The 22178-nt window shown below is 45.4% G+C and overlaps 3 protein-coding genes across 4 annotated transcripts in view; 2 read left to right on the top strand and 1 right to left on the bottom strand.

Annotated features, from left to right (window-relative positions):
* LOC1276921 (uncharacterized) overlaps positions 1-9669 on the top strand; it is an 89007-nt gene extending 79338 nt beyond the window's left edge. The window contains exons 4-9 of one of the 2 annotated variants that reach the window (XM_061651961.1): positions 4026-4709; positions 4804-5061; positions 5169-5280; positions 5515-5565; positions 6253-6429; positions 6524-9669. In XM_061651961.1, the coding sequence (XP_061507945.1) occupies positions 4682-4709; positions 4804-5061; positions 5169-5280; positions 5515-5565; positions 6253-6429; positions 6524-7310 (1413 nt within the window). In that variant the 5' untranslated portion in view covers positions 4026-4681 and the 3' untranslated portion in view covers positions 7311-9669. Of the gene's footprint in view, positions 1-4025; positions 4710-4803; positions 5062-5168; positions 5281-5508; positions 5566-6252; positions 6430-6523 lie in introns of both variants that reach the window. The other variant, XM_061651959.1, reaches the window with a different exon arrangement.
* Positions 1-21675, bottom strand: part of LOC1276920 (HIV Tat-specific factor 1 homolog) — a 56169-nt gene extending 34494 nt beyond the window's left edge. The window contains exons 1-2 of the mRNA XM_316330.5: positions 21540-21675; positions 10280-11473 (exon numbers count right to left, since the gene is read on the bottom strand). Of these exons, the coding sequence (XP_316330.5) occupies positions 10280-11452 (1173 nt within the window). The 5' untranslated portion in view covers positions 11453-11473; positions 21540-21675. The remainder of the gene's footprint in view (positions 1-10279; positions 11474-21539) is intronic.
* LOC1276919 (X-linked retinitis pigmentosa GTPase regulator) lies at positions 17353-21728 on the top strand. Its single transcript, XM_316329.4, has 5 exons — positions 17353-18389; positions 18462-18686; positions 19739-19903; positions 19987-21501; positions 21584-21728. Exons 1-5 carry the CDS (start codon positions 18332-18334, stop codon positions 21655-21657), a joined length of 2037 nt encoding a protein of 678 aa, XP_316329.4. The 5' UTR covers positions 17353-18331; the 3' UTR covers positions 21658-21728.
* Positions 21729-22178: the final 450 nt, after the last annotated feature.

Here is a 22178-nt window from a genome sequence, read left to right as displayed (position 1 = left end):
GCAATTCGTTTCCAGTTTTGTGGAGGGACTGCTTCTTCTTCTTCTTCAACTGCCTATCCACCACCCACCCCCAAACTAATAAGCAATTAATCGCCACCCAATTCGGGCACGACGACACTGACCGAGAGTTTTGGCAAAGAAAGAGAAAGAGAGAGTAAGAAGTACGCATTTTGTAGCAAATAAATCGGTCAGCCGATTTTGGGCGATTTTGGCAGATTGAAAGGACAACTTTCTTAATTTCACTCCCACTGCTCCCCGCACTTTACTGTGGCCAGCCACTGGAGCCGCAAATTGAGCAACTTTTGCAGGGGGAAAAATGCTTCGTTTAAGGGAATGGATGGATTTTGAATGGAATTTTCACAAAACGGAACCGTGCGTCCCAACCGGTCGGGCGTGAATAATCCGATGAAGTACTTTTCGGGATACTGATCCATCCACAGCTGGCAGCGACACCACAATTAGATGATGACACGGATAAGCGGAGGGCTCTCTATCTAGCTCCCTTATGACTGGCAGTGAAACATCAGAAAGTTGTGCAGACTGTTGGGCGTGTTGTTGGTACTGGCAGCAGCAGCGCTCTTTAGTCATCCGCTTCAAGAAAGCAACGACCAACTAAGGCATCAACTAAGCACAAACAAACGACCCCCCATCTTGTGCAGCACACACAGCACACGCAAAAGCATATTTTCCGGCACGAATGCTCAAAGCAGGAAATAGTATCATAGTAATAGCACTAGTGCTTGTTCGCTATGAGCTCTTGTCGCTTCTATGTGCGCTTATCCAAAAGCAAAGAGCCATTACCCGAGCCCGCACACGGCGACAGAATGAGAAAGGGGATAGTGTGTGTGTACTGCCAGTGCACTGGATGATGTTGTACTATTTGCATAAATTATGCACGGTAATTGAATTTTTGTCATCATCCCTTTCGACCCCTTTTTGTGCAGCTTCTCTCGCTCGCCACTCTTGGAAGCGCCTTCCTGTCTCGATACGCCGCAAGATGAAAGGAAGCACAGTGCCTTCTTCCAAGCGAGCCCAGGATCTCCTCGGTGGAAGAAAAGCAGCGCGCTTATTAAGATGTTTTCCGTTCGAGCTCTACATCCCTCCGATCCATCCGATGTTCCGATTACCCCTACTGTCCCTTAAGAATGAACACAGAGAGAGAAAAAAAGTAAACATAAAACGGAACGGCGTGCGGCCAGCAGAAAAGAAGTAATTATTGCGATTAAAATCCATCGCAAGCGGCGGGGGGGGCACGTAGAGCACGATCGTGTTGAGTTGTCTCCACGTTTCGATCGGTGTTGAGAAAATGGAAGCGAAGAAAGGAAAGGAAGGACTGCCTGCTGCAATTGTAATACTTACTGCAGGACCTGGTAACCGGTTCCGTACAGTCGGGCCCGTGCGTGGAAGACGCAAAAAGGGACAAATTGTGACACGCTTGTTTAATGCGCACCCAATCAGGTTCGGGGAGAGGAATTAAAGTAAAAACGTTGCTCTGTCCCTCCTGTCCATGGGACATACGTTCAACTTGGGGCCTTTAACTCTCCGGACACCTGCCCCCTTTGCATGAGTTACCGGACCTGTTGGTGTAGTAGTCGAATGAATGAAATTGGTTCAACAACACTGACGCACTTTAGAAGCACGCTTACTTCCCCCGACAATCGTTTCCCTTGTTTCAATAGCGTGCAGACAATTCTTGGCACCTAATCAGATCTGGTGTTTCCTACCCAAGCAATGGAAATAAGTAAGTCCCGGTAAGCTTTAAGGTACACCAACAACGCGCACAACTTCAGTTTTTGTATGAGCGGCACGATCACGATCCTCGAATTCTTGCGATTATGCTTCACTCGCGATAACGATCGGTCGGTGTCGTCGGTGTGCCTTTGCGTGGTGCGGTGAAAGAAGATTTAAGCTGGAGGCTGCAGGTCTTCAAGGTTCAAGCTTGAAGTCCAACCGACGCATTGACAGCAATTGTACGGATCTGGGAGGGCTTTTTCCCCCTTTTTTGCTCACCCGTTGATCTTGTTCGCACCTCTCTCCACGGGCAATGATTTATTAGTTTTTGCATGCAGATTGCTCCCCCGTGGTACCCGTGAGCTCCCCCAAAAGGCCCGATTAATCCGCACAGTGTCAACTGTAGAAAGAAACCCAGAAAAAGATGAAATAAAAGGCACAGAGTGCTCCCCTACGAGGAGTAAAGAGTCGGTGTCGTTTGTCGTTTACCTTGGCCAGTTCCACCACGACTAAAAGTGTCTGCGCGACAACAACTGCACAACACACGGGGAAGTACACAACTGCACTTTCGATGGCGTAATCCTTGGCGGGAATGGTTTGCTGTGTTTGCAGACCGCGCCGAATATCTCCTGCCAAACAAATCCATGACCTTTGGTGCTTCGCTAGGTTTCACCAAGCAGTATTATCTCGCCGCTTCGTCCGTGAAAAGTGCACTTCTGCACCTTTCATCGCAAAAGCCACGCTAAACTCAAGAGAGTGAGAGGTTAAAATGGGTCTTCTTACTTGCCTACTGGATGGATGAATGGAAACAATGCACCAAAGCTTCACAGGACAGGACCATTGCAATTTTTAATACCTTTTTTTCCAATCCCCTATTTTACTGCTAATATTTGATGCTCCCGAGCGATCCCGCACAATGCTGCCGGCATTGTCACATGCATGGAAATACGGCTCCAGGCAGCGCCCAATAATAATCTCGTCATAAGTTAGCCTGCTGATGGTCTGATGACGCACTGTGAGTGCACGGCGCTGCATCGGGCAGGTTATCACGCTGTGAGCATCATGATGGTGACTCGGTATCTCCCCGTCATCCAATCCATGCGCTCGGGACGTCCTCACCGTCATTATTCTGCAAAGCTTAGCAATCAGGTACAACAACAAAAAACAGCTAGCAAACGGGGACAGGGATTATGTCGTACTCTCGGTGTAATGACGGATTCATGAGCGACTGGAAAGAGGAATAATGCTTCTGCTACTGCTCCCACGGTTCGAACCCACGGGGGATAGAGTAACATCCGTTTGAGGAACACACGCCCACAACCGGGGCAGTAAACAGTACGCGGTTGTATTTTATACACCCTCTCCCCTCGCACAAAACAGCAAGGAAAGAGGGCGATTTACTACCTTCTGTGTGTGTGTGTGTGTGTGCGTGGGTCTACTTTCTTCTACCATCTTTTACTGCCATTGCCAACGAGTAAAAGCCAAAAAAAAACAACCAGTGTGCATGATGTTTGTGTGTAATAATAATAAAAGCAAAAACTACAATCCGACGCTTCCCGCAACGAGGCGCCAAACCCCTGGCCAACGGGAGATGCTCACAGCAATGGTCTGTGGGTGGGAGTGTTTCACCTCAGTCTCCCGCCCGTTGGATCTGATCTGGCTCCAACTCCCCCTCCAGTGTTTGGCATTAATGCATGCGCCTTACACACCCCTTCTGGTACCATCTTCGACAAAAGAAGATGTTACGCCTTTTCGGCACGGCAAGAACCACCCATAAAAGCCCCCTTTTTCTCTCCCCAACTTCCCATCCGATGGGTGCGCTCATATGTGTCGCGAGCACTATACTGCGCGAGCTATACGAAGCAATTAAAATTACACTCCGGGCAGGATATACTAACGGAAATTACACTTAACACCATTTGCAATCACGCGGGCATCATTAACACCGCCCTCCGCAGCTCCTAACGCCATGGCGGATATTCGGTGGAGAAGATGAAGGGATTTGGGGGGTGAAGAAAGGTAGAGAGAATTATTTATTACTTCCTTTAGATCCTACGCTGCCTCTTTACACCAAACCGTACGATTTGGATAAAGCACGTGCTCTCCAAAGTGTACTTCACAGTCTCGCACCTAGAGGGCGCTCGTGCACCCCTTTCCCTAGACATCAACCTTATTAGCCGCTTGAGTGCACACAGCATTGAGCGAAACTATACAAAACGATATCTTATTACTACCACTCCACCAACTTTATATTAATTCACTTTTTTGCTTCTTTATTCCTGTTCCTACTCTAGAGCTTCCCGGTTTCCTCCCCTGGCGTACGAAACACGATATCAAACGGATTGAAACGGCCCCCATCCGGTGGAAAGGATTCAAAAACGAGGACGCGCGCTCGCCACATTTTTCTGCTCCCGCTTATAAACGCGCACATCGAAGCAAGCGCCAGGAGCCCAGAAGAAGGTGTACTGCCATCATCGTCATCCATTTTCGTGCGGGGGAATCAACGCGAAACACGACCCCAAAGTCGGGAGCGAAAAAAAGGATATACACACGTAAGCAGCAGCCAGCTGGGAAGAAAATTAGTAGCCACTTGCAAGTAGCGGCGGGTTTTGTGAAATAATTTTAATTAAATTCACTTCACGTCGTGCCGACCGAAGAGGGGCCTCCCTGTTACACACCAGCAGAGCAGTTTGGCGCGTACACTAAACCTTCAATTAGTTCGCCACTGGCAGACGACGGGGTGTGGTAGTATCCTTTTACTGTTAAACCCAAACCGTCCGGAAAAGGGTAAGGGACGCTGTTTGCAATTACCCCAAACGGAACCCCCGGACACCGTCCGGATGATATTTCAGTGAGCGTGCCGTAGTGTGGATAGATACGGTGGCTACTTGGATCGTGGTACGGGAAAGATTGCACCTTCCGCTTTGATTTATCCCCACCCCTGCGTGTCATGATGGAATCGAAAGCTCTACTCCTAGGTAAGTGAAACATCCCGGAGATCAGAGAACGAGAACCATCTCGTTCATTGATGGAAGAAATTCCCCCTATTTTGCTCCCACTTTCATCCTTTAGCCACACTTTGCCTGCTCGCCGCCTGCCTGGCAGTGTCGGGCGCCAACGACACGGACCGGCCGAACCGGCGGTACAAGCGCAAGTACGGCATGTGTCCGCCCAAGTTCACTAGCATCAGCAACGAGTGCTACTACATATCGCCCAACAAGCTGAACTGGCTCGATGCGTACTTTGAGTGTAAGGACCACAACAGCAAGCTGGCGGAACCGATGATGTACGAGGACAAGGTGCTCCGGCGAACTCTGCAGAAAATGGGCTGTAAGAAACCCGCATCCATGCGCCGCTTTTGGAGTTTTCTTGTTTAAAAACATTGTACAATAATGATTATTTTCATAATTTGGCTTTTTTTGTTTACGGCGCACCAGTGCGAGAGGACCTCTGGATCGGTGGCAACTACAACTGGAAGCTGAAGAAATGGCAGTGGGGCCACAATGGGCGCGAAATCGAGTACCAATCGTTCAGCCAAATGGTGCCTAGGTGATTATACTGCTTCATATTGCATTTATCTTTGTTTTTCTTCTTTTCACGCAAAATCCGCCCCAAGAACAGAACAGCATAAATTCTTCCCCCCAAAAACAAAAACAAAACAGAGCACCCTGCAATGGTAGGATGTTCCTATCGGGCACCTAATTCTGAACCAAATTTCTTACACGTTTCGTCCGTTAAAAACGAGAGAGCGCATTTACTTATGAGCATTTTTTGCAGGAGCAGCCAGGATTTGACCTTCCACTGTGCACTGCTTAAAGCCGACATCAAGTTTAGGTAAGTGGACATATGATACTGCACCCAGAGCCCCTTTTGGATTTGTTTTAGAGTTTTGGAAAAAAAAACGAAACTGCTCCACACAACGATTAAAAACCCCCGGAATGATGCGCTTGCCAACTTCCAACTCTTCTTGCGCTCTTTTGTCCCATTTTTTTTGTTTTGTTTTCCATTTTGTACATTAAATTCATACATATTTAGTATTTTTATTAGTATTCTATTGTACATTTGCGTGAGCAAATAGCTAAAAAGGTAACACCCCACCATACGGTGGTGCAACATTCGTTGTATTCGTAGAACTTGCTATATTGTGTAGCGAAAGTAGCTTTCTGGTATTAAACACTTTGCACGAACAACTGGACTAACTGCGAGCGCACGTAGTCATTTCGTAGTTTTAGTACATGATAAGCCAAGCGTAACATTAACACTTTATAGTAAACCTAGTGGCACCGGCACAAGCAGCACGAACTGCTGTAAATGTAGTGAACTACGCACTCACACATTTGTGGCTTGGTGATAGAACTTAACATAAAGGCTGTAGAATGCTAGATCTAAGTCCTGTACATATACAAATGGGTTGCGAAGGGCCCTTTCTACATGGCTTGGCTAATGGTTGTGTTGTTGTTTTCCTATTTTTTCCTCCCCAATTTTCTTTGCGCCCAAAATTGCGCCCACAAACGTGTCCAGATGGTCGGCCGCAGCGTGCACAGACAAAATGAACTACATCTGCCAGCACCGTATGCCGCTCGTGTCCGAGATGGGCCGCAGCCTGGTGTACGAAAAGTGGAATAAAACCTACCCGAACGAGCGGGCCAACGAGAAGCTGGTGTACATCGTGAGCGAAGGCAACAACCGTACGCAAAGGTAGCAGCAGCAAAGAGGATATGCAATGTCTGAGATGTCTTCAAAAACAAGCTAATGTGTGTGTTTCGCTGTGTTTTTTCTTGTTGTCTTGCAGCGAGTACGGCAAACCGCGCCTGTACAACAGCGTCAAGCGCGTGATGCAATCGAATCCCTCGATCCGGCCGGCCCATCGGCGCCGAGCAAATCGTCCGAAGAAGCCGGTCGCCGCTCCGACCGCCGCCGACCGGCGCACCTACATCCCGCCGGAAGTGGTCGGCCGCAAGCAGCATCTCGCGCAGTACGCACCGGACGCGTCGAACGACATCAACACGATCGATAACGGACATCGAAACGGTGGTGGTGGTGGCGGTTGGGGAGGTTCCTATCATTCCGCCGCACGCTTCAACGTAGACTTTAGCCCGCGCAATGGCAAGACGCGTGAGCCGAGCTTCCCGCGCGGCCACCGAATGCGCACCGGAGAGGAGCATCATCGCCTGCCGCATCAGCACCGTCACCAGCCGGGTGCGCACAAGCCGACCAAGCGGACGCAGCAGTACTATGTGCCAGCGTATCCGCCAACTACTACTACCAGTGCTGCACCGCCTACTACGACCACAACGACTACCAGCACTACTACTACTACCACCACAACACCGCCACCACCAACAACAAGACCAACCGCAGCACGACAACCATCCGCACACCACACCACCCGATACGCGAACCGCTCGATGACGTCGCAGGAAAAGCAAGCGAGCCGCGATTTTCTGCGCAAACGGCTGCAGAAGCTGACGCCCGAGGAGCAGCAGGCCTTCTTCCAGACCCGTGCCATGCGCAAGAAGCTGAAGGAGCAGAAGCTGCTCAAGCTAAAGCTCGAGCGGGCGAATGAGGTAGTGCCGTAAGGTGGTACCCCGTAGCAGCCACTAAACGCAAGCAAGATAGTATACACACTAGTTTCTAGATGATAGCGCGAAAACATGGACAGAAATGGTCGGTCCAGTGGTGTCTCATACCCGGACCGTGCACACTCCTGCTTTGGAGTGAACCCAGCAAGTCGCACCGTCGTCTAGAAATAGTGTAAATGAATACGCCTTTCTCCTGGAGGAGGCATAACTCAAACAGAATAACAATCGAGGAAAAGGAACGGAACGGCGATACATATCCCAAAAACCGTTTTTGGAACAAAGAACCCGAACTAGTAGTACTGCTGCTACTACTGCACATCCCGTAAACACACCAGAGGTGTGCTTTTGGAACAGATTACTACTACTATTACTACTACAACCTGCATCTAATTTTCTGAAGCAGTTCTTCACTTAGTTCTTAGAGTAAAGTTGCACCTAAGCAGAAACAAAAAAAAACCCATCTAGCCAAAAACAAAAAAAATCTCCAATTTCTAATACAATTTGCACAGCGCGCTTTTCACTGGGATAAGTCTGTTGTGGTTCTTCGTGTCTTGTCCATTGCCAACGCTACCTAGTAGCAAGCGCATGAGAGATCTGAGCGGCGAACCACCAACTACGATCGAGCAGAGCTAGAGTTTAAGTGCGTTTAAGAAATGTAAAATGTTTTCGGTGAATTCGTCGTTCGAATAAACAAAAAAAAACACACACACACACGCAACAACAGGCCAAATTGTCACCCTCAATATAGTCTTTCGGCGCATTAGAAACACAATCTCGTTCCAGGAAACTACTGTTAGCAGAAGCAGGTTATAAGGTTAAACACTAAACAAAATGCCACTAAACCACACTTGGTAGAATTTGTGACCAAACTGAGGAATAAAGTATAACATTTAAAGTAGGGAATCTGTTTGCAGAAGGGATCATCCCTCTCGAAGAACCTCAAAACAAAGATAAAAACAAGAGAACAAATGTTTCACTATTTGGTAGAACAAACTAGCGAATAGAGAGAGAGCAAGGAGGAGGAAGCGTACGTCTAAATCGCGAAGAGAATTTATATACAGATGCTCCTTTTATCTTCTCCATTTTCCTGTTTAAGAATAGTATACTAACACAGTTGATAGCACAGAGGAAAAGGGGTCAGTTTTTGAGATGAAAGCAGTTCAAAGAGGCGTTGAATGATTGCAAGAAAATTGGCGAACACAGCTGACCAATCCTCGTACCGATGTACAGAAGAAGTAAGTCTAACAGAAGAGTAGCGCTTAATTTCTAATTGCCATGCTATTTACTACTTATATTACCTTATGCAACCACTACTATAATTATCTCTATATTGTTTTATGTACTTTACTGTTCCTACTTTTGTGAAAGTGTTTGCACGTGTTTGCAAAACCAAATGCAAACAGCGGGTTTGGTTCATGATTGCGAGAATTTGCGGAAAATTAATATGAATATGAAAAGAAACTAGAAGCAAAAGGAGAAATCTCGCACGAAAAACAAAAACAAAACAAAAGCCGGAACCGGTTTCCCCGTTTCTCTACAAACTACAAAGTTGAAAACGCCAAACGCGAAAGCATAAACTATTTGTAATTTACTACCTATAATAATATACAAAAACACAAACGGATGTATTTAAAGTGAAGAAGCAAAGAACAGTAAAACAAAACAGTGGGACAGAGAGTATTGCACAGCAAGCGTATGTGTCACACCAGGGTGAGGAGTTCGTTCTCACCGTTGCGAGGGAATCAATCTAGTTAGCCGTTGCGTAGATGTGTGGTTAGTTGGAGGACGCCGCGGAGGATGACGTTTAAAGATTAGAGCAAAATGAAAGTTGCGTATAGATTATAAAGTGTCCTGCGCACAAACAGTTTGCGCACGGGATGATTATCCGTTTGCAACAACAACAAAAATAACATGAGAAAAGAAAACACATTTAAAAAGTAAGCTCACAATACAACGATTTAAAACGAAGAAGTAAAACAAATCTCCCCTTTCAGCTCATAATAAGGTTCAGTTTATGCAGTACAGGATTTAACAAGAAAAACAACAACCCCCTTATAGAGTATAGTACACCTCACAATCATGCAATATCCAACACGAAGAACATGTTCTAACGTTCCGGAAGGAATTTGGGGCACGCGTGTGCCCCATTGGCAATCTCGGTTTTACACAGCAAGGCATACACTACCCATTGATTGAAATAAAGTATTACTTGAGCGATTGCGTGTGCGCGCGCGCCACTTACTGCGTTCGTTTGTTGAGCACACGCGGGATGAGCGTAACGCGCCAAAAATGGGTAAGTGCATTTGCAGGACCGCAAAACGATAAAGCAATAAATGGAACAGATTTGTGAAAACGATGGGATGGGTAAGTGATTGATGTTTTATGTTGAGTAAGCTGTTTTTGATGGAAGAAAAAACAGTGTTGAGGAAAGAAATATTACATTAAACAAAGAAATAAAAGAAGGAAATAAATAAAGGAAAGAAAAGCGTTTTAAATGAAAGTAATAAAAGGTAAGTAAAAGAAAATAACTACACCGTTTGTTAAATGAAAAAGTAAACAAAAAGAATAGAAAACAACAGTAGAAGAAAGATTAACTAAAAAGCACTCTAAAAGAAAACCCAATGTTGGACGAGTCAATAAAAACGAAGGGTACATTCAGAAGATGTAAAATAAAAAATCAAAAAAATAACGAACTATTCCTGATAAGATTTTAGAAACAACGGAACTCGAATGAGCTATACATTCTGCTGAGTTTAGCCAAAATCTCTCCTCCAGATACTCTTTCCTCTTAGCAAAAGACACAGCAGCTAATTTGGGACTCTTTTTAGGGTAAAGCAAATGGCCGCTTAGGGCCTTACCTTGTGTAAATGAGCTTAATCTACACATGTCAATCCGACAGGGCGGTTCCTCCTATCCCACCCGAGGAATCCAACCAAAAACAAGCAAAGAACTCTTAATCCACCTACCTTAATGTAGTGACACAGCCCATCGCCCTTGAGCGTTCCGTCCGGCTCACGGTACAGCTTCAGCTTCAGCTTGTGCGTCTTTGGGTCCTTCATCACCATGCCACACTTGGACATTAACTCCCCGAACTCTTCCTCGCTAATGTCCGTCGGCAGGTTCGACACATACACCTTCGTGTTATGCTCCGGTGCGATTTCGAACCATTTCGGTGGTTCCGGAGGAGCTTTCCGTTTCTTGCCCTTTGCTGCTGCTGCTACTGCTAATGCCCGTTGCGCTTCCTCACCCTGCTCATCAGCGTCATCGTCCTCGTCGCATCCGGGCAATTCCCTACCAGACGGTTCACTCATTACCCGAGCAGGGGCAGGTGCCGCCGCCGCTGGTCCACTTCCACTGGACGTATTGTCGATGAACCCGTAGTTCAGTTGATATATGGCCATAAACTCATCATCCACCTTGGGGAACCAGGCTTTCCGTTCTGCGTCCCAAAAGTACACCGCACCATCCTTATCCTTGTACGTGTGCACACCCTCCTCATACCCGTAGCTACGATCATCACCTTCACCCGCACCAGCCGGACGATCCTTCGGGACCCATTTCGCTGCCTTCTCGTCCCACCGATAGTGCTCCGTTTCGGTCACATTTTGCTGCTTCGGTATCCATTCCTTCTTCTCGTGACACCACCGATAGTGTTCGTTCTCGTACGGATTATCCGCGGGGGTTTCACCCGCCTTGCCCGACTCCTCCCGTGGAACCCATTCACTTTTTTCCTTGCTCCACCGGTACTGGTACTTTGTGGCCGGATCGGTGTAGATGGCTTCACCTGCCTCGTCGTACGTTACATGCTCCGCATACTGATCCTTCTCCCCGGTGGGTACATCTGCCGTGCCGGCAGCTTCTTTCTGGACTGGGCCAGTCTCATCATCCTTTCGCTCTGCGGGGAGCTTACTCACGGTCACAGGTGCTTCCGCCGGTTCCATTGCACTCGAGGTAGCGCCAGTCTCCGCTTCGGTGTCCCCCGAGCTCGGATTGGATTCCATCTCTATGACACGGTTCTCGTTGTTTGCGTTTTCGGAATCGGTCAGCATTACGCTCGCGGCGGCCGTCTCCTGGGAGCTCATCGTCGGGGCAGCACTAACGTTTGCTGGTTCACTGGCGTCACTTTCACCACTGGACATGATGGTGGACGGTGGACTGAGCTGTAAGAACAAACAAGATACACACAATACACTGGTTAAACTTGTGCGAACATGTACGACTGGATGACGGATCTGGGCCGTGGTTAGGTTGCTTTCGGAGATGACGTTTGGTGCGATGAATAATGTAATGTGATACACTAGAGTTGTCAGCAGATTTGTCACTAGTTGCCAAATGAAATGAAATGAAGCTGATGAACGGTATATTGGATAACGAGATATGAGGAAAATTGTTTTAAATCTTAAAATAGAGTTCTAACAAATTGTATCCAACTATTTGTTACTTCATTCTATTAACATTGATTTAGGTATTATCTTCCATTTCATTTCCTTTTTAACTCTTCTTTTCCTTTTTAGCTAAAGTTAATTTACCAAAATTTGACTCTTTTACAACATGAAGAGACTTTTCGTTACAGGCGGTCCCCGAGATACACGGTACCTCTTACACGCGGATTCGGAGATACGCGGTTTTCTAAATTTGACAATTCTTTGAGCAAATTGTACTGATTTGACACATCAATTGCAAATTGCCAAATAATTTCCGTTTTGATCGAATGTTAAAAACTATTTAAAAAGGTTTAAAACAGTTATATTCAGTCAGAATAATATCAAATAATTCATAAAGTGACTAAAACCACCCCTTACTTGCAAAATTACACGAAAAATAGTGATATTTTAGCTGGAAATCACGAGATTCGACTTACGCGGAAATTCGAGATACGCGGTATTTTGCGGCCGTTTTCGGTCCCCATTAACCGTGTATCTCGGGGACCGCCTGTATTTATCAAATTTTATATTTGTTTTCACTAATTATTTCTAAAGATAAATTTTAATATTTTGATCTTGTTTGCAAGGTTTTGTTTATATTCCATCTCACTTTATGTAATTATTCAGTATTTTTAATTATGTTGTTATTTTATCTCTATCTTATCTTATTACATTTTTTTCATATTCCTACTAATATTTCATTTCCACCTTTTCTATTGATTTATTTGTTTGGTTGCATTCGAAGAATAAAGAGTAATACCATCAATTATCATTTTCTTATGTTTGTTTTGACCAATATGTTTTTAAATTTATATTTTTTAGTTTTGTTTTTGCTGGCAATGTTTTTGATCAAGTTTTCTATTCTGATCTAATATTTATGTCTTATTGATTCTTTCTAGCTCTTAGTATTTTCTTCCTTGCTCATTCCTAGTATTTTCACATTATTATTTCATATTAATAGTGTTATTATTATTACTTTCTCCATTTTCTACAATTTCTACCACCATTTGTTGAGAAGTGTCCAATTGTACATTGAAACTATTTATGTTTTATGTCCATATAACATAATATAAAGTTATTTAATAGATACTTAATCAGTCTCATATTCATACAAAGTGTTTGTCTAGTGCAAAACAATTAATCCATGATCTTACTTCACACCATAATAAAAAAACAAAATTAAATAAATAAAATAAAGAAATGTTCCTAACACAAACTCTGCTGACCATTCCGTGATCGTTGAAATAATTTGCGCCAAACAGTTTGGCAAATAAATTATCCTCAAAGTATATCAAAGTAAAGCACGCGCAGCGCGCGACCAGTAAAACGAATTAATTAGATCAACCTTTACAGCGTTTCGTGGTGGAAACAGTGCTCCCTAAATTTCAGCAACAAATTAATCCCCAATTTTACCTTTCACTTGACCACTAAGACTACCATCCCATGCTTACCCCCACCGGGAGACCGTACCATAGCTCACCAATTAGGCACAAGGTTACCGAAAATCTACTGAACTCGCAAACAACCAACACCGACAGCAAAAGAAGGGCAAGGTTGATGTGAAAAGTCCGTGCTTTTCACGCTTTCCGCCGCATTACGTCCTACGCGGAACGCGCTTTACCGTCTCGACCCTAACAGTTCGTATTGGTTTTATTATCCTCGCTCAGGACGATAACAAAACCGACCAAGACCCACTTCCGCACGGTGACTTCGGACTTAATTTTACCAGGATTTCGCATGAATGAAGCAAAAACCCAAATAATACGCAACGCGCGTATTGATTTCTTCCAAACCACGTGGGGGGTGAATCTGGGTGAGGGTTAATTGGTGTGCACCCGGTGTGTGGCTCGAAGATGGTCGTTTGCTAACCTACATACATACGGTTCTTCAAACAATGTCCCCGTGTATTAATTGGTGCGGTGACGTAGTGCAGTGCCTGCCACCGGGGTCAGTTCCCAGCATTCTTTCTTGGTGGAAGAATGAATACGATAAGGGAGGTAATATGCATAAGCAAAGTTTGCGCTGCACGATAGATAATAGGTACTGCTTTGCCGAACGGTTCTGAATATTTTACTCGATCGTGAAATTATTTTTAATTGTCTTAAATTGCCTTGCAACACCTAAAGCAAGAAAAACAATACTTTCAAACTACAATTTGATTGACATGGTGGGGTGTAAACGGACACGGAAGTAGTTTAATTATTGTTCATTATTTAAATGCTATGAAATATACAACTCAAGAACTCAAGTTGCTATTGCAAAACATTGAAGACAAATACGATTTGAAAAGCATTATAGAGAGAAATAGTTAAGAAAGCCCAGGAAAATGCAATAATGTACATCATTAAATCGCTATATATCATATATGATAGCCATGGCCCCAAGGGAAGTTGTGATTGAATATACACAATCTAAAAGATGATAAAATTATTGATTTTTAATACAATTATGGTTGACTTCTTGTTGTATTTTCATTGTTTTGCTTTTTTATCATTGAATCGGGAAAACAACAGTCTAATGCTACTTATAGATTTATTTTCAACAGGATGGTTCATTGAAAAGCGATCATGTAAACAACGTATTTTGACATGTAGATAAAATTTTAACTAAAATCTCCTTTAACTAAAACCGTTTAATATACGGTTTGAAAACTCACATTACAACTAAAAGATGTATATGTGGTTGTAACACTGTATTAATTTATTATTTTGCATTTATTTTCTCGATTTTTGACCATATATGGGTATCAATGAATTATTCTAAAAAAGGAAAAAAAAAACAAAAAATCCAAAAAAAAACCTATACATTACAAAGTTATTTAACATTTTGTTGTTCTTTTTGGAAAATGTCATAATCCAGACAGGGAATGATAACCATGGCATATATGATCATATATGATAACCATTGCATCCCAGGAAACATAACTGGCTATCATATATGATAACTATGGCACTCAAAGTGTTAACACTTTCAACTCAAAGAACAGAACGAATCAACAAGAACCTTGGGCTATTACATTGCTCACACTCAAAAGTAAACATCATTGCAATGAAACACATCATTTACCCATAATTTAGTTTCAAAATTAAGCCCAGGCTTTCAATCACATGTCCTTGTCTGTTCCCTCAAATCATCCTTTACTTACGGCAAAGGGACATAATTTCCTCCCCACCTCGTTCGTTAATTGAAACGCTAACGACAGTAGGCTGTAGCGTCCCACTGCTTGCTGGGGCGCGTGTTCTGTATTAGCATATCGATTCCGATGCCTTCCCATTCGATTACTCAAGCTTCATAAAAAAGGGGGCGCTCTGGTTGAATATTTCATATGCCCGATCAATGCTGACCGCATGGCAAAAGGAAGGAAGCGTTGGAAGCAAACGGAGCCAGCCAAATGAATTCCATCTCTACGACTCTTTCGTTCAGTGGTGGTTTTTACCTTCGAGGCTCTGTTTTTTTGTCCCTTCAAATGCAATGATAATAAATTATGCATTTCCATCACAAGGCGGCTCGGGTTCGGGAGCGGCTGAACTACTGCTGCGGGAATGTCGGTCACTTTTCGGCCTGATTTCCCGGTGCACACGTGTGCGAGAGCCGAACACGCACGGCATCATTACAGGGAGCGAACGAAAAATGTTTTCTGTTTCCATTTTTCCATATTTTTTTTTTTTTTATCTTTTTGATCATGTTGCTCATATCATGCGAACTCGATGCTGCTGCTCGTTACTCATGCATGGATTATTATTGTGCGCCATTTCATACATTTTAGAGTAAGCTTTCCGCGGTGGATGGTTTTGCGTACATTCGGACTAAAGAGTGACTAAAAATGCATAGAATGGTTAGCACATTAGAGTTAAAGAACTGGAGGACGTATTGTACGTTTATATTAAAACCTAATCATACTTTGGTCCCAATTTTAATTGCAAATTGCATTATTTAGTCAATGATTTTCACGCGTATGTCACCCAGAAATGGTTGAAGTGATGCAATGTTATAGGCTCGCCTTTGCAAACATTCCTCAACAGCACAGACACCCCGCTATTGCTATGGCATTTTTATTTCCCATATTTTCCACCTGTTTACCAACGAACCAAGTCTCCCCACACCGGCTGTGATAGTAACCAACGAGTGTAAACAAACACCCCGTTTGGCATGCGCCTGCCGCATGGCGCACAAGGTGCCAAAGTTCCAACTTGTTCCTCCAAACACTTAATTGCTTGCGCCTTGCGAGACAGGGAGGAACGGAACTAAAACAAACATGCAACTATGCAACAGAGAGAAAAACCTTTACTTCCCGGGCATTACTTTCAAAACGGATACGCGAGCAGTGCCGTTGTTTTGGATACGGTATCGAGCGCAGGAGGGTGAAATGGAAAACAATCCTACACGCCGTTTTGGCGTCTTCTGTGCGGGTTTGTGCTTCAGTTGCTACCGGGGATTTCAAACGGCCAGTAGGTACAAGTTCAAGGGTTTTGCAGCAGGCAATAACGGACGGTGCGCCGGTGTGCAATGTGCTGATGGTGCAAACATTCCGATACTTCCGGAGGATTACCTTACACAAAGGGATGAACTCCTCTTTTTAAATATTGAGTTTCTCTCTCTCTCTCTGTGTTCAAGTGGTAAATGGAACAAACCCGTCGTGGCATCCTGTGCTAATGAGAAGCGGCAATTAGTCTATAAGCGGTGGCTGCATATAAATGTCGCTTTACCGGAGCTTGAACGGGATTTGGAACAACTATTATCCTTCTGATTGAATATTCATTCGCTCGCTATCCGTGAACATCGTCGATTCGTCGGCATCAGTGGCCCTTCTCTCCGAGGCCCTGCTCTCTCTCTCTCTCTCTCGGAAAAGACACAGTGGAAGTGAGAAGTAGCCTAGATTTGTCGATACTTAATTATAATCCAACCCAAAAAAAGGACCACTGTCCGCCCGTCTCTGATCGTTAAGCCGAGGTGGTGGCAGTATTTATCGACGAGAAACGGAACTCTCAGCGATAAACGGTGTGTTCCTTTTTCCAGCGATGGAGCGATGTGAATAAAACAGGGGAAATCAAGATTACGCTTTCAACCCCTTCCCCCCTCACACCGTTAAAGGGAAATAATTCGAACAGCCCCATATTAATGACGCCACATGCTCCAAAACGCGCTTTTACTGTGACACTTTTCCCTCTCGATCGAATGGACCGCGACGGGAGTCATCGTTTCACCCTGTTCTACTGATTTCCCAGTGGCCTATTTCCCGCTTTCTCTCGAAAGTCCTCATCGAGCCGCACTACGCAAGGGGTCAATAGACTGGACAGTTCCTTCAACTTTAGTACACCGGTGGGAAAATCGATTATACGCGCCTATATGCTGCTGCTGCTGCCTGTTGCCCCGGCATCGCAAGGGTCCGTTTTTCACAACAATGCAACGTATTTTCGGTTCATCCGTGTTGCTGCAATTGTGTGCATTCGTGCATATATGTGTTTCAATGTGTGTGTGTGCACGGTTGGCCACTCCGGCAGACAGCGATGCATTATGCATGCAAAGTGTATTCAATGAAGAGTGTAATCCTTAATCGCCTGAATGTATGCAACCTGCAACACGTTTGATAAAAGCGAGGAATTTAATAAGGAAATTAATGTACGTTTTGCTCTATATTTAGTGATTAATTGATTTAAAAAAATAGTATAAATATAACACATCAAAGAACAGTGAGTTAAGTGTTAAACATACACCAATTATCGTTAGCTTTAAAAATAAACCATTAAACCGCTTTGATCAAAAGACAGCCTCACACGAACGGTGACCGTTTCGAACGTCCTATAGATAGCAAATCACACAACAAAAAACCCATAAATAGACACCTCCATATCCGTGTGAACCGAAGTGTCCTGTGGATCAATAATTCCCTATCCACCGCAAACGCTCGGCTCATGTAATAACGGGCGATATCTAAATTATCAACGATTTCTTTGTAACGTTCGCCGGCGACCCACTTCGAACCAACCATATGCAGCGACGCCATACCCACTTCCTACGCCTAACTGATTGTCACTCACTTGCTCAGTTCCCATCACTTGTTTTTTTATTACTTACATCATTCATATTTACCACCCTCCTCCGTCTGGCTAGGCGCTGTCCCGGTTCGTACCACAAAGCAACCGAATCGGCCACAGACTGACCCTTTCGAAGGAGACTTTTCCCTTCGGCGGTGTTAGTATCGAAAGCACGATTGGACTACTACAGCAAAGCACAGCGCACGAGACCACCTTGGCTTGTGTCACGCAAAAACGGGACCCGCGCTTTGGCCGGTTTGGCCGTTCGTGTTCATTCGGACCTCAGTAGCACGCGGACTACGGACGGGAAACCATCGTGTAGGAAGCCAACCAGAACGGAAAGGATTGTCTCAGTACAAGTGTTTCTTGAAAATATAGGCACGCACGGGAACGTGAAAATAGGTCAAACAGGTGCCTTTGGAAAGTGATTAAACCTCTCCGCAAGGAAGGTGCAATGGACTGTTAAGGGAAAGATTGTTTCGAAAAGTGTGCATTATTAAAGCCTTTAATTACTTTTAAAAAAACACACACAGTACAAATACACAGCAGATAAAGTTAAATGTGCAACACAACGGATCAAAACGGCGATGGGATGCACGTGGATATCGATGTTCCAGGTGATTGTGGTGCTTTACACATGTGCAAAAGTCGTTTCACATTACAATTAAAAACGAATGATATACCTTCAGATACGGGTGCCGTGTTCACGCTAGGCAAATCGTACCTCTACGATGACACCATTAAGGAGCAAACAACGCCCCAGCACGATGGCATCCCTCACAGCCCGCACGGCCAGCGGCCCAAAACCCCCAACGGCAAGGATGTACCAACGCGACAGCAGAGTTACTTTTTCGTCAAAAACGATCCGATCGTGAAAATTGTCTGTGGCAGCAAGCAAAGTGGCGTGATATGTGGTGAGTGAGCACTTTTTTTCGTGTTTGTGTGTGTCGAATCGATTCCCTGCCTCATCATTGTCGCAGAAAACCCGGAAATGAAAGCACGTGCGTGTGCGTTTAAGCTGTCTCATCGCCGGAACAATGAAGGGACCGAATTCCGAATGAACAACCAAACAAACTTTGCTACGCTTTCTTTTACCCTATTTCTCACTAAAACACGCCAAAAAACTTCCTTTATCCTTCCACGGTCACAATAAAATCATTAGTGTCAAAAAGGTCTCGCCTTGCGAAACAATCTGGCCCGGCAAGCGTTCTTGCACCGCGTTTGCTCTGTTTGACCTTTCTAGGCTAGCAATTAAGCGCGTTCGTGAACTTGAAACAGACACGAACGGACCCCCGCCGCAACGGTGTTGTTCTGATTAGTTTGACGGGGATTTTCTTTTTCTTCGTTTTGGCCACTAAACATTTCCTTCTTTTGCAACAAACTCATGTCAACCTTTACCACCCCCAGAGCAAGCTAATGTCTCACTACGGTCTGACTTCTGTGCCTGTTGTCATGCCGGTCACTCTAATCTACACCATTTGGCAATCGGTATTTATCCAGCCGGTGCTTTAGACCCGCTCCATCTATCTATCTAGGCCCCAACCCCAGCAACAATAAATACATTTGCACTCGCAACCGGCACCGGAACACGATAAACAAGCGTGTGGATTGGCGCAATCCTTGCCTAGCTGTTAAAAGTTGCCCTTTTACACTTCCACCCCTGTGGCCTGTGGAGCGTCGATTAACGTACCGCAAGAGCGAGTGGAAGTTCAGTCACTGGTCGGACTGGCCGCGCGTGACAACCGTGTATGCACGCGATCGCACAATTAAGGCACAGGAGTCCGGTAGAATAATATTTACACTCACCCACGGGAGCGAGAACAGACACAAAAGTGGCAGGGATACGATATTGTGGCTCATTCTTTTTAAATGCTTCACTAGAATATTTCCATCCAGCCCAATTAATCATTCTCAATTATCCTTTGTGGACCTGCATATGTGTGTGTTTGTGTGTCGCAAATTCCAGAATCTGGACGACTGTTCGTGTGGGGCCACAGTGGACACGGTCAGCTTGGGCTGGGCAAAACGGAAACCGTCCATAAACCCTCCTGCGTGCGTACGATCAAGCGTCTCAAGGACCGTGTCCAGTCGTTTTGCTTTGGCGGGAATGGATTCTGCGTCATTCTCACCGGTAAGTGTATTTGGGGGAATTGCACCTAAAATTGAAGCAAGCAGTAAATTAATAAAGTAACCCCGTTTTTCTTCCATTGCTAGCATCCGGTAAGGTGTTTTACAGTGGGAAAAATGTGTTCCCCTTCAATGCAAAGGTAGCCTCACTGCTCGATGCGACCACACTGCACAAAAATCCCACCGATAACAGTGAATACACACCGTACCCGGTGGAGTTGCACGAGTTCAGCCACTGTCTGGAGCAATCACCCGATGATGAGTCCTTCAGCCACGTGGTAGCCGGCTTTAATCACTTCGTACTGCTCACTACCGGTGGCAATTGCTTCGGCTGGGGCTACAACAGTCACCAGCAGCTCGGTGGAGTGGATTCGCTCCGCATACTGACCCACCCGGAACGGATCGCACTGGACGAACCGGTAGCGCACGTGCTTTGCGGCAACTACTGCACGCTGTTCGTGACCGAAGCGAACACGCTCTATCTCGTAGGAAAGTTTCAAAAGATCACACTCCCCGTGTTGAAGCCGCTGGAAAGCTGTACCCTCCCGGACAGGGTAACCGGTGGGGAGATTACCGGTTGGGACTGTGTCTACCTGCTGCTGGCGACGGGCCAGGTGTATCGTTCGAATCGCGTAAAAGCGGTGGAAGATTTACGCTTCGAACCGTTCGACCACCTAGCGGGACTGCTGGCGGACGACGAGTACGTCACAAAGATAGCGTCCGCACACGATTGCGTTTCGTTCGTCACCAGCAGCGGACGGTTGCTGACGACGTACGATGACGACAGTCCCTTCACAGCATCGGATCACTTCAAGGAGCTGTCCAAATTCCGCCACTTTAACGTCACCGACATTGCGAGCGGTGCGGAGCATTCGCTCGTACTAGCCTACCCAGCCGCTGAGCGGTTGGATGTGACGCACGCCCTGGAGCTGCTGCGTAACGCCACCCCGCTACCGACCGAGCTGCAGCGCGATGCACAGCAGGCGGCAGAGTTTCTGCGCAACGAAAAGCGCCGGCTGCGGCGGGAGCACGTCGAGCGGGAAATTTCCAAGGATGAGTCGATCGCGATCGAAACCACCGACCGGGGCGAGGCGGACGTACGGTTCATCGACAACGGGGTAAGCATAGCGCCGGTCACACCCAACGGGAAGCAGCACAAGCGACGCCACCATCATCACCATCAGCTGAAGCCGGCCGATGCAGTCGATGCGGACGATGAGGCGGATCGGTTCTCCGCCCACCGGGATGTGGTGCCGAGGAAAACGCATACACCCAACATTAGTCAGCTGATCGATTACAGTGATGATGATAATGATAGCATCTCGTCGCAGTCCACCTTTCACGATGAGGAGGAAGAAAATGGTGAAAATGGAAGCCGCACGGGCAAGCAGGCGTTGGAGGGCTACAAAAACGGTGTCGGCCACAGCGATAGCAACAATAACGCAAGGAATGAGGACGTGCGCAAGCTGAGCCTCGGCAGCAAGCTGAACGGTAGCTTGGGCAGCACCAAATCCAGCGACCGGATGCGCAAGTTCTTCAAGGAGCTGAAATCGAAAAGCATGGACGTGTCGTGCAAAAACCCGGGCGTCGTGCTGGATGATGGTAAGTTAGTGGGAGGGATGATGATTGTTTAGATTTACCGTTCGATCGCCAATCTGGACCGTTTCCTTTTTTTGTTTTACAGACGTAAAGTACTCCAAGAACGACCAGATTATCCAGGCGGAGGATAGAGCGTCCAAGGTGTGCACACTGATGTGAATTTGCTGCTCACTGCTATTGTTTCCTGAATACTGAACACTTTGCAATAAATCACTTGAATATAAAACACACCGGTTGGCGTTTGCTTTGCCCCCGTTTTAGTACGATAGAAACGTTTTACAAATCGAAAACTACAGTGTTTTCGTTGTTTTGAGCGCTTGAAAACCGTACCGCGGTACTGAGGAAATGTAAACAACTTTGCCTGTGCTAAACGTCAGTCAGAAAAATGGATCACAGTGGTCGCTCCAGGGCTCATTTTGAGCTGCGTACTTCAGTTATTTAGGTTTTGTTCTTTTTATTTAGATTGTTTTATATCGTATTTAGCTATTGTAAATAATATTAATCATTTACTGAGACGTATAAAGTTCCTAAAGCGTATATTGAGTGCAATTTTCAGAGCAATTTTGCGAATGAAACGGATATGGCTGCGTACTTACCCATTTACATCTGCTATTTGATGATAGCATGGATGACAGTTTTAAATAAGACGTTGGTTGCACTTTTTGCATTAAATTCGCTAA

This window comes from Anopheles gambiae, chromosome 2 (genome assembly GCF_943734735.2).
Source record: "Anopheles gambiae chromosome 2, idAnoGambNW_F1_1, whole genome shotgun sequence".
NCBI classification, from domain to species: Eukaryota; Metazoa; Arthropoda; class Insecta; order Diptera; family Culicidae; genus Anopheles; species Anopheles gambiae.
This window is presented reverse-complemented; position numbering and strand designations above follow the sequence as displayed.

Excerpts from the sequence above, each read along its gene's own strand:
- LOC1276919 (XM_316329.4), top strand. The coding sequence starts at position 18,332 with ATGTGCAACACAACGGATCAAAACGGCGATGGGATGCACGTGGATATC. Across the intron at positions 19,904-19,986 it reads ATTCTGCGTCATTCTCACCG|CATCCGGTAAGGTGTTTTAC; the intron begins GTAAGTGTATTT and ends TTCCATTGCTAG. Across the intron at positions 21,502-21,583 it reads GGGCGTCGTGCTGGATGATG|ACGTAAAGTACTCCAAGAAC; the intron begins GTAAGTTAGTGG and ends TTTGTTTTACAG.